Raw genomic sequence first — 12360 nt, 5'->3', positions numbered from 1 at the left:
TAGTCCTGAAATGAAGAAACATAATTACATACAAATGAGTTCTTAGACAAATGTTAGGTTCATGATTAATTAATTACCCTAATATTAACACCTGTTCCCTCAGCTCTGCAAAAAAGGAGGAGAACTAGGAAGGTAAAGGAGGCCACAGGCAGAAACTCAGCCAGGATGGAATTGAACAGATGGTTGAAGGAAGAGGGATGAAAGGATGGGGCCGAGATGAGGGGGACAGCGAGGCTGAAGCAGCCTGGGCGGGGGCAGTCGTTGCTGTTCAGTCACTAAGTCGTGTCCGACTCCGCGACTCTATGGATTGGAGCACACCAGGCTTCCCCATCCTTCACCGTCTCCCAGAGTTTGCTCAAACTCGTGTCCATTGAGTCGGTGATGCCATCCGGCCATCTCGTCCTCTGCCACCCTCTTCTCCTTTTACCTTCTCTTTCCCAGCATCAGGACCTTTTCCAGTGGGTAGGGAGTAGCAGGTAGTTTAGGGGGAGGCCACCCTCTTCTCCTTTTACCTTCTCTTTCCCAGCATCAGGATCTTTTCCAGTGGGTAGGGAGTAGCAGATAGTTTAGGGGGAGGAAGCAGTGGCCACGTGGTCTGGGACAGGGACCCCTGGCTGGGTCTGTGGGTGGCAAAGAGTTGTTGGGAGAGGTGCAAATGGAATGGAATAAAGCAGAGCCAGGAGAGGTGGGCGGAGAAGGCAGTGGCACCCCACTCCAGTCCTCTTGCCTGGAAAATCCCATGGACGGAGGAGCCTGGTGGGCTGTCATCCAGGGGGTCGCACAGAGTCGGACACGACTGAGCGACTTAGCAGAAGCATCAGCAGCAGGAGAGGCGGGGGAGAGGCCTCTGCTCTGGAATGCCTGTGGGAGGTGAGGGGGTGATGGATTGCCTCTTTTCTCTCAGAGACAAACGGGAATGAATGAGACAGGAACGGGAACGACAGTTCAGAGAAACTGCTTAAGGAAAGAGAAACTGTGAAAAGGTTTAATGTAGGTGGCTCGAATCTTCATATTCTCTGACCCAGGGCCCATATGCAGTCAAGACTCAATAAATGTCTGTGGCATAATTCAATCAGTGAGTGAGCAAAGAGCAGGACTCAATAAATGTCTGTGGCATAACTCAATCAGTGAGTGAGCGAAGAGAGCCCGGAGTTGGATGGAAATTCCCTTCTTTTTGTTCTCTAAACCTCCGTCTTCTATCACTATAGCCAGTTGTTGTTGTTAAGTCTCTCAGGATAAGGACAGGGTAATTGTAGACCCTTCATGAATGTTTTCTCCTTGATGCATTGAATGAGGGAGAAACACAGGATTCTGAACCAGTGTTATACCATGGAGCTGAGAAACTAATCTCAAGCGTGTCTCCTTTTGAAAAGCCATCATTTGGTTTTGATTTTGTAGAAGTCGCTAATGGAGATATATGTGGTTCTTCATTTGCCTTTAGAGGTTTGAAGTCTCTGCACACAGGTTCCTTAGAACACTCTGTTCAGTGTGAATTGGAGTGACATTTCTCTTGTGAACCCATACTTGACAACATTTAATATGAATAAGCCAGACTGGTTCCAAGAGAAAAAGACATTCTACTCTTTTAAAAACCTGTTACATTTAAGAAAACTTACAAGGGCTCTGTTTTCAAAGCTTTAATTTTTTCTCTCTCTCTTTTTTTTTTTACTCTGGTGACACTTGATGTCCTGAATTTTGATGTATTTGTTGCTTTAATGAAGATTTATTGAGCATCTGCCATGTATACCTACTGGGCCAGTGTTGGAAAGGCAGGCTAACCCTCTCCAGATTCCTGGATCCTTGTAGCAGTTACGCATCCCATTTTCCAGATGAGAAACGTGAGGCCCAGAGAGATGAGTTATTGTCCAGGGTCACTGGCGAGTCCACAGCAGACCCTCGGACTGAGTCCAGTGCTGCGACCCCAGTCTTCAGCATGCCTGTCCTTCACTCCTTCCATCCACTGCCCTTCCCCTGCCAACAGCCTGTTTAGGAAGGTGGATAGAACTTGGGGATTTAAATAATAGAGCCAAGAAGTCTGTTGGGTCCTAAAACATGGGGATATGCTTGGCGTGGAGCTCTAGGCCACTCTCTCGTGCCCTTGTGGCCTGGGCAGCAGACGGATCCGCCCCCACCCCATGGGGAGGGGAGCTGGGTGGGCCCCGGCGTCACGGTTGTCCTCTCATCGGTATGCTGTTTGCCAAGAACAGTACCGCTCTTGCTTGTTACTCACAGGCAGGGGTGTCTACCTGGCCCTTTACAGTCTTGTAACAGCAACTCAAGGCTGTATATTGTACTCTGCTTATTTAACTTATCTACAGAGTACATCATGAGAAACGCTGGACTGGAATAAGCACAAGCTGGAATCAAGATTCCCGGGAGAAATATCAATAACCTCAGATATGCAGATGACACCACCCTTATGGCAGAAAGTGAAGAGGAACTAAAAAGCCTCTTGATGAAAGTGAAAGAGGAGAGTGAAAAAGTCGCCTTAAAGCTCACCATTCAGAAAACGAACATCATGGCATCTGGTTCCATCACTTCATGGGAAATAGATGGGGAAACAGTGGAAACAATGTCAGACTTTATTTTTGGGGGCTCCAAAATCACTGCAGATGGTGACTGCAGCCATGAAATTAAAAGATGCTTACTCCTTGGAAGGAAAGTTATGACCAACCTAGACAGCATATTGAAAAGCAGAGACATTACTTTGCCAACAAAGGTCCGTCTAGTCAAGGCTATGGTTTTTCCAGTAGTCGTGTATGGATGTGAGAATTGGACTGTGAAGAAAGCTGAGCGCCGAAGAATTGATGCTTTTGAACTGTGATGTTAGAGAAGACTCTTGAGAGTCCCTTGGACTGCAAGGAGATCTAACCAGTCCATCCTAAAGAAGAGCAGTCCTGGGGGTTCATTGGAAGGACTGATGCTGAAGCTGAAACTCCAGTACTTTGGCCACCTGATGCAAAGAGTTGACTCATTGGAAAAGACCCTGATGCTGGGAGGGATTAGGGGCAGGAGGAGAAGGGGACAACAGAGGATGAGATGGCTGGATGGCATCGCCGACTCAATGGACGTGAGTTTGAGTGAACTCCAGGAGTTGGTGAGGGACAGGGAGGCCTGGCGTGCTGCAATTCATGGGGTCTCAAAGAGTTGGACACGACTGAGCGACTGAACTGAACTGAACTGAACAGCAACTCAGAAAGTGAGTGGGCCTCTTGCCCAGGGATCGTGGACAGTGAGCCAGCCTCCCGCGTTACATTCCCTGATGGCTCTGCGTTTAGGCCACATCCTTCCCTTTGGAGCCTGGGTTGTCGGAATTGGACGTATGGATACACACCACGTTGTCTGGGGCCTTTGCAGGTGGCCGTGTGGATGCCCCTTTGTGACCCAGGATATTTGTGCGTGCATGCGCGGTTGTGTCTGACTTTTGTGACCTCATGGACTGTGGCCCACCAGGCTTCTGTGTCCCTGGGATTTTCCAGGCAAGGATACTGGAGCAAGTTGCCATTTCCTTCTCCAGGGGATCTTCCTGACCCAGGATCAAACCTGCGTCTCCTGCGCTGCAGGAAGATTCTTTACCACTGAGCCTCCTGGGAACTGAGCGTTGTTATTCCTAACGGAATATTCACCACGGTATTCCTTTATCTAGGAGTGCTCTGGCCTGTTGCTTCTGCCTGATCTACCCAGACCTCCTTGGAGCACACATTTGAGTCAGTCCGGGCACAGCCTGGCTGTACTAACCAAGGTGCTGTCTTGCTGCCTGGTCCCCTCTGAGCCCAGAGTCCTGGGTTCCAGTTGTTTCTGCCACCCAGTGCTGGGCTGCTTCGTGCGGGCCACTCCCTCCCCCCAAGGTGGGGTTTCCTCCTGTGAAGCAGCTCTCACGGCCCCTGCTTCGCAGCTCCAGCCACCGAGAGACGTGGGACGGGAGAGGAGGAGAGCAGAGGGCAGGAGGAGCAGTTTGGGAGCACAGAGTCATGTACTAACGTGTCCTGTTACTTGCTAGTTAAGACTCCGAGGCAGGGCTGAGTGAGCACCCCGCCTACGTGCTCTCTGCCCCTGTCCGGCCTGAAGCCCCTTCAGGAGCCTCTAAGTGAGAAGTTAGCCATCCTCTCCCTCCTTTCCCGAGAAGCTGCAGGGGAGGGCCAGCCCACTCTGGGTTTTCTGCAGCACCCCTTCCAGAGCCGTGGCTCCTCTGGGAGGACGGCTGAGCTGTCAAGCTATCAGATAGTCAGGTATTTCTGAACAGCTGATCACAGAGCACACGTAGTTACCTACCCAGGTTTCTTGTCTGTTGGATGGAGGTGGGCTTCAAGTGAGTATTTCTTATTGTTTCTTCTGTTTGTTTTGTGAGGGCAGAGTGGAGACTGACCGCAAGGATGGAGAGAATCTGTGTGGGGGCAGGGCTGCAGAACACGGAGGATTTGAATCCAGACAGGGTCCTGGGGAGACCCTTTAAACACAGGACACTGTTCGCGCCTGGGGAGGGGCTTGTTAGAAATCTTGTGTGGACTAAATTGTGCCCTTAGCTTCTGTCGAAGACCAGTTCATTAAATTTAGTTCATGAAGACAGGCCCAAACACTTAGGCAGTGTTTGGGAGGGGGATGTATTTGGGAAGAACCTCTTTGCAATAGTTCTCAGCCCTGGCAGCACATGAAGTTTTGGGGGTATGGTGAGACCCGGGCACCAGTAAGCTTTAAAGGTCTTCTTCAAGGTGCAACGAAGTTTGAGAGCCACCACTAAGTTTAGAGGGGGTGGTCCCCCGCATGGGGGTCGTCCTCTTCCAGCAGATTTTTCTCGTGAGCACCCTCCACCCCCTCCTTCTGCACAGCTCGGCAGGTGCACTGAGCTGTGGACGGGAACCTTGAACCGCCACCAGCGAGGAGCATCTGATGCAGGATGTATATTTACCCCTAAGCGGCACAGTATGAATGCTGAGATTGGTTTCTCTAGCCTTTAAGCTGTGCTGGGCTTTCACAACCCCTCCCCTTCAGAACTCAAAATCGTGGGAAGGAATAAAAGGCAAGGCCATTACCACCCATTTCCTTTTGATCCGTTGCAGTAAAGAGCAAGTGACAAAAATGCACAGAGAGGATTGTGAGTTCCCACATCCCCTCTGTTTACAAGGTTGGTTGTTTTGGAGCCAGAAGGCTCTGGTGAGAGTGAGGAGCAGGAAGACGATGTCTTGCGCCAGAAACTGACACCTGGCGGCTGCTCACCCTTCCTACTGTGTTTATTTTCCTGTGTACGGGGCCGTCCAGTGACTGACTTGATGAACATGTTGCCTCTGGTTTGGTCTATTTCATTTTCTTAAAGCCTGAGAGCTGACCTAAACACTGTGAGGTTTGCAACGCAAATTACATGCACAGTGGCCTCAAGTGACATTAGTAGTTCTGTGATCTGGGACCCATCACTGTCAAAAATGCAGTGGGATCAAGAGACGCAGACCCAACTGAGTCCTGCCCGAGCTGCAGGGGGGTCAGCGGCGACCTCTCTGCCTCCCCCTGAGGTGGGAGTTGCCGCCGGAGGCGGCTGGGAGCAATCTTGTGTGCATTTCCCTGTCTGGGTCCCGTGGTTCGGTCTCTCCCTCACGAACACAATCTCTTTTCAGTCCGAAAGCCAGTGTTTGGTAAGGGATGGTGAGCGCAGATTCTTCGGCCCCAAGCCCACTGCCCTCCCTCCCGCCCCGTCCAGCAGCCCCTCTGAGCGGGGTGTGGTGACCGGGCCGGCCTCACTCCTTCACGACACACGCGGGGCCGAGCAAGGGGAGCAGCGCCATCGATCCCTCACTTGCACCTGGCGTGGGCCTCACACGCATCATCACTTTTGTCCCGAGGCCCCTCCAGCGGGCCTCATCACCCCTCTCCCCTGGACACGGACGCTTGACTCGCCACATGCTGGTGATGATGCAAGGACTGGAACCCAGTCACACGGCTGCCGAGTGGATTGTCTTTCCCTCGGCCCACTCTCTCTCTCCCTCTTTTCCTGGAACAAGGAAGGTCAGCCTGAGGTCCACAGGAGCCGGGCACCGTCACAGGCCAAGCACTGTTTTCCTCTCCGAAACAGCCAGGTGGGCCTCTGGGACTCGGGCTTCTCCGGCCATTGTCGAATCACTGTGTGCAGGGCGGTCCCAGCAAGGCTGGCTGGGTTATTGATCTGTGCAGTCACTGAGGTGTGGGGGGCCGGCCTCAAGGGAGGACGTTTTGATCCTCGCTCGTATTGAGGGAGGGTCACCTTCTCCGCTGGGCCTCGGGTTTGGCTGTGAATGTGCGAAATATTTCTAATGCTAAAAGCCAGGTATCACTGAATGTAAAAACTGCAGTGTGGCGGAATGAGACTTGATGAGATTCTAGATGCGTAAATCTGGTCTCTTGGCAGCTGGATTGCACTTTGCAGAGCCCAGGGGGTTATAACAGTTGACATCTTTATATAGATATATGTGGAGTGTGGCTGAATTGCAGTTGCTTTTAGAGCTATAACTTTGAATTGCCTGACTTTTTGTTTTAAAAACAAGGATGGTTTTGCATGGGAGTGGGCTTATTTGGAAAGCAGAGCAAGAAAGGCACAGGAGAGAAAAGGGACTTGGGACACAGGAACAGCCCACGTGTGAGGGCCCCGGTGGTCTCGCGGAGAACCGAGTTGGTGCCATCCACAGCTTGGGGCAAGAACCCCCGCCCCCAGATAGAGGCTCGCCTTCGGAGGACAGGCAGGGCTGGGCCTGAGCATTTGGGTGCTGTCGGCTGGGTTCCAGCGGGTGACCTTTAAACATCTGTCCGTTCAACATCTCTTTCACAGGTGGGGATAAACTGATGTTGCATCAGGAACAACCGGGTGCCTCTCTAACTTCAAAACGGGAAATTTATTACATGAATTTTTTACCAATCTTCCCAAGTCAGACAGCTACTCGGAGGCATATTGAGTGATTTAAATTTTATATGGTAAAGTCAGTCACTCCTTCCCCGTGAGTAGCATCACGCACACCTAACAGTTTCAGACCCGTGCCCGCCGGGTCTCCACGCTTGCCAGGCCTCCCCTCTGCCCGGTCTCAGCATTAGTGGTCGGGCCGGTGGCCACAGCGAGCAGCACCCCTACCTGCGCTGCGCTACGTGCTCAGCGGAGATGGGGCCACCCAGCGGGAGAGGGGAACCTAAGCTAGCTTAGCCCCGTTTCTACTTTTGCCAGGGACGTCTGATGGCTTTTATGGACCGCCCTCCAGAGAACTGCTTGCTCGTTCCTCTTAATCCATCTGTGGTTACAGACTCGAGCTAAGAAGATCGCAACCGTTAGAGTAGGGTTTCTCACCTTGGCGTTACTGACGTTTGGGGCTGGGTAATTTCCATTCAGGGGGCTGTCTTGTGCTTTGTAGGGTTTCGGCAGCATCCCTGGCCTCCACCCGTTAATAGCAGATGCCGTTAACACGTCCCCATCACAGTTGTCACTTGCTGCCTGTCTCCAGTCATTACCTGGGGAGCAAAAGTGTCCCCATTGAAACTCGCTGCTCCAGGAAGAGGCAGGGAGCCCTTTCACATCTCTGTGGATGCGGACCCCCCAGAAGACCTTTGTCTGCAGGGCTGGGTTTTAAATAAGTAGTTCCCAAAGCATGGGAAAGAAGTCTCATTTTCTAGCTAGTTGACTACAGGTAAAGCTGTTAAGCAGTTTAATTTCAGAAAGATACCTTTGATGATTTTTACTGAGATGAGTCATTAAAAGACTAGAAGTGACTGTTTGGATTTTCTTGGCTTTTTGTTCCCTTCAAGTCAACAAAGCAGAGGGAGGGAGGTTCCAGAAAGGTTCTGTGAGCGTTTCAGGAAATGCATTTCCAAGCAGGGTGTCCCCCAGCCAGCACGCTTAGTATGGGTCCTGTGAGACTGGATGTCCGCCCGGGCATTTCTTCATGGAATGGTGGTGCTGAGGGTCGTGCTGGGTCCTGTGTGCAGCAGGTGGGAACAAATGGGCGGGGGCGACACTCCTGTCCCCAGGACACCCCCAGCCTCCTCTAGGCAAGAAGCGCCAGCACCGCAGGATTGCCAGTGAGGCAGCCGTGTGTTGAAGCAGTTCTGCTGGGGTTAGAATGGCCGTCCTGCAGCCGTGGTTTTCAGGCTGTACTGTTAGCAGTGGATGTGATTTTTTTTCTTCAAATGACATGTGTAGAAATGCAATATATATGAAACAGGCTGAAGGCAGAATGGAAGCTTGAAGGCAGAATGGAAGGAGGGGTCCATACCTCCTACCCCCTGTCTCACCTTGGAGCTGACACTTCCCAAGACAGCGCAGTCTGCGTCACCCATCTAACTGAAAGTAGCCTAATATTTGGTTGAATAATGATCTTCTTTTTCCCCCCCACTGACTGGATCTATCATCTTTTTTTTTTCTATTTTAGATAAAAGCAGTTTTCCAAACCACAAACCTAAGGGAAGATTATCATGCTATTCCATGGCTGTGTAATTTTTACTCTCTATCTATGAAAGCAGATCCAGGGGCTGAGGAAATATATATGTATATACATGCCTACATACATATTCATTATGTATGATAATTTGTTTTGAAAAATTCAAATATACAAAAAAAAAAAAACAGAGAAAAGAGCTCAGTCACTAGATGTAACAGTTGTCACTATTTTGTCATGTTTGCTTCACCTGTTTCTTTAGACCTCTAATGGATAATAGTTTTAAAAAGCATATCCACCCTAACAAAGTCTGGGAATATTTCCACCGCCTTCCCCTTCCCCCGACCCTGTTTCCTGTTGGAGTTCATCTTGTGGACCTGGGTAATTTGGGTTCAGTTTATGAAACTCATGAGGGATACAAATTTAATTTGACATTCCTATATTTATTTACTTTTGTTCGACATCAATTTGGGGGTGCCTTGCTGTTTCGAGACCTGAGCATACATGATGAGCAAAATGAAACAGACCAAACATAGCCCCTGCCCTGGGTTTTGTTAGAAATGGAAGTTCTTCAGTTGCTTATCAGGAAAATTAGTTCTGCCCTAAGCTTGCGGGGTGGGGGGTGGCGGGGGGGCGGAGGGGCTTGCTGGTGAGGAGAATATGATGGGATGGGGATGAACCTGGAGGTTTGGGGGAGCAAACCCACCCGCAGTGTGCTGGCCTCATTCTTGTGTCGGTGAAGTGCTTCGTGTGCCATGCTCTTCAGACTCGATGCCCATGGTGCCTCAGGGGCCGGTGTAGCCTGTGTGTGCATGTGGCTCCGGCGTTGGCAGGGGCGAGCTACAGTGTGGGCGGAGTTGTTAGACTGGCTGGTTATTCACTCCCTGCCTTGCAGGGGCGAGTGGAACCTGTGATCAGAGTTATTTGTTTTCTGATAGTTATTCCTCTGCTATTGTTACAAAACAACATAAAAAAGGACCCAGGACTCTTCCGTGAGAAACATCACTCATGGGGGACAGTCGGAGTTTACCTGCCACCTTGCTCAGCTCCTGCCGCCCTTTACCCTCCTTTCCTGGGCTTTAGAATCTCTCCTTATTCACTCATCTGGAGAAAGACTGGATCGACGGCTCTTTTGATAGAAGTATGCCTTCTGTCTGTCGTCCATGACAGATGAACCATCTGGAATGTCCCCTGCCGTACATCCATTGCTCTGTTAGCTCTCCTGGGCAGTGAAAGAAGAGCCCTAGAAAGGAAACAGTGACGACGCAGAGGTTTTTATGCTTGGTTGACTTCCTCAACTCCAAACCTTACTGGTTAATTAATTAATTAAACCTTATCAGCTGGTTAATTAACAACCTGATTTTACAGATTCGATAGCACATGTGTTCTCAGGACAGAAAATACATTTTGGGAACATTTAACTTAAGCTTGGACATACAAGCCAGGTGGTTTTTCACTAAGTTTATTAACACTATTTGATAATGTTTCTAATGGGCCTGCCTAAGTAGACTCCAGTGTGATTCACATAATGGGATAAATGGAATATAATGAGTCTAAAAGAGCTATCAAGCCCCAGTTGTATCTAGAAACACAGGTTTGTTTTCCAGTGAGGATCGTACCGAAGCTAGCAAATATTCCTCTTGAATTTTGTGATTGCTTCCAAAATGAACTACATTTATGAATTAGCTCCGTGGCCCCCAAATATGTTTTTGCTGACAGAAAAGGGAGTACTCGAGTCTGTGCAGTGTAATTCAGCTGTTATTTGCATGCATGGGGCCCTGCAGAAGACTTAAATCGAGTTCCTCGTCATTAAACAGGCCCTGGGAAAGGTTGCCCAGGAGGTTGGCATTTCAATAACATCTCTCTTCCCAGAATAAATTGCCTCTTTCCTTACTTCACAAATTGATAAAAATATTATAGATTGATAAATACTTTTGCAGAGTGATTGCTTTTCAAAATTGAATTGCAAAGCTGATCCATATGTTGGGAGAGGGAATGTTTACAGTGGCCCATACATAATTTTACCCCTCTTTGACAGGAAATAACGACGTGTTTACCGGATTACTACAAATGGACTCAGTATCTCTTTATTAAACTCTATGAAGCTGGACTGGCCTATCAAAAGGAGGTAAGTTAAAGTTTGTTGTTGTTATTGTTTAGTTACTAAGTTGTGTCCAATCCATTTGTGACCCCCTGGACTATAGCCCACCAGGCTCCTCTGTCCATGGGATTTCCCAGGCAAGAATACTGGAGTGAGTTGCCATTTCCTCCTCCGGGGGATCTTCCCCACCCAGGGATTGAACCTGCATCTCCTCCGTCTCCTGCATTGGCAGGTGGATTCTTTACCACGAGTCACCTGGAAACCCCATGATAAGATAAGCCTTAGATGGTGGGACATGAGAGAAATAGTATCCTCGTGTGGCCTAGAACTGCAGTGTCCAATATGATGATGGCTATTGGCTACATGTGGTTGTTAAAATTTAAAGCAGTTAAGATTAAAACAGTATTAAAAATTCAGGTCCTCAGTCATACAAGTCACATTCAGATGCTGGTAGCTAGTGCTGGACAGTCTAGATAGAAAACGTTCCCATCATAACAGAATATGCTTTTAATCATTATGGTTTTTATGGGGGTTTTTTGTTCAGTTTTCTCTCCTTTTCTTTCTTTTTTTAAAACCTATTTAATTTTTAATTGATGGATAATTGCTTTACAGTATTATGTTGGTTTCTATCAAACATCAGCATGAATCAGCCGTGGGTTTACCCCTCCCATTTGAACATCCCTCCCACCTCCCTCCCCATCCCGCCGCTCTAGGTTGTTACGGAGCGCCGGTTTGAGTTCCTTGAGTCATACAGCGAATTCCCGTTGGCTGTGTGTTTTATATATGGTGATGTATGTTTCCATGTTACTCTCTTCATACACCCTACCCTCTCCTTCCTCCCCCCTCAGCCTTGTTCGTAAGTCTGTTCTCTACGTCTGTGTCTCTGTTGCTGTTCTGCAAATAGGTCCAACAGTACCATCTTTCTAGATTCCATATATAATGCATTGGTATACGATATTTGTTTTTCTCTTTCTGACTTACCTCACTCTGTATGACAGATTCTAGGTTCATCCACCTCATTAGGACTGACTCAAATGTGTTCCTTTTTACGGCTGAAAATATTCCATTGTATACGTGTACCACAGCTTCTTTATTCTTTATCCATTCATCTGTCGATGGACATCTAAGTTGCTTCCATGTCCGTGTCTATTGTAAACAGAGCTGCAGTGAACCCTGAGGCATGTGTGCCTTTTTCGGTTTTGGTTTCCTGAGGGTGTATGCCTAGTAGTGGGATTGCTGGGTCATATGGTGGTTTTATTCCTCGTTTTTTAAGGAATCTCCATACTGTTCTCCATAGTAGCTGTATCAATTTCATTATGTTTTCAGTTAAAAAAATTTTAGAGCAACTCATGTAGAAGGCTCAGTTTAGAAAATCAGGATAACGTGAATTTTCTTAAACCTTGACAACATAAAAAGTAATCTAGCTAACAAAAATCAGGAGGTGGAATTGGGGAAGAGAAGTAGAAGCAAGTGAGAGATGACCCCTACATATTTCATAACAAGGAGCCATAGAAGGAGAATTAGACATTCATGTCTATATTTTTTTTAAGTTGAAATGTAGCTATTAAAGCTAAGGATAAAGGCAGCAGAAACTAGAAGAGGAGTCTTGTGTGAGGAAGGCTGTATGACCATGCTCAGTATCTCATATTACATGGCAGAGGGCCAGCAGAATTGTCTAAAGACAGTAATCAAACTTAAAGTAGTACAGTTTTATTACATAAAGTTATAATGGCAAATACCAGAAAAACTAATAAACAAAGCCTGCTAAAAGAGGAGTATTTTTATAATCACTTCAGATAATTATGAATGTCCTCCTTTAATACTATACCAAAACTCAACAAATGGGTGGTTCTTAAAGGTCATTTGCAATGTTGAATC

The 12360-nt window shown here is 48.2% G+C and overlaps 1 protein-coding gene across 1 annotated transcript in view; it reads left to right on the top strand.

The window, feature by feature from the left end:
* LARS2 (leucyl-tRNA synthetase 2, mitochondrial) overlaps nt 1-12360 on the top strand; it is a 142533-nt gene that overhangs the window by 41304 nt on the left and 88869 nt on the right. Inside the window, exon 5 of the mRNA XM_068982310.1 lies at nt 10420-10509. Coding sequence (XP_068838411.1) covers nt 10420-10509 — 90 coding nt within the window. The remainder of the gene's footprint in view (nt 1-10419; nt 10510-12360) is intronic.

Source organism: Capricornis sumatraensis, chromosome 10, assembly GCF_032405125.1.
Source record: "Capricornis sumatraensis isolate serow.1 chromosome 10, serow.2, whole genome shotgun sequence".
Lineage (NCBI taxonomy): Eukaryota > Metazoa > Chordata > Mammalia > Artiodactyla > Bovidae > Capricornis > Capricornis sumatraensis.
The sequence above is the reverse complement of the archived record's forward strand: the minus strand, read 5'-3'. Positions and strand labels throughout refer to the sequence as shown.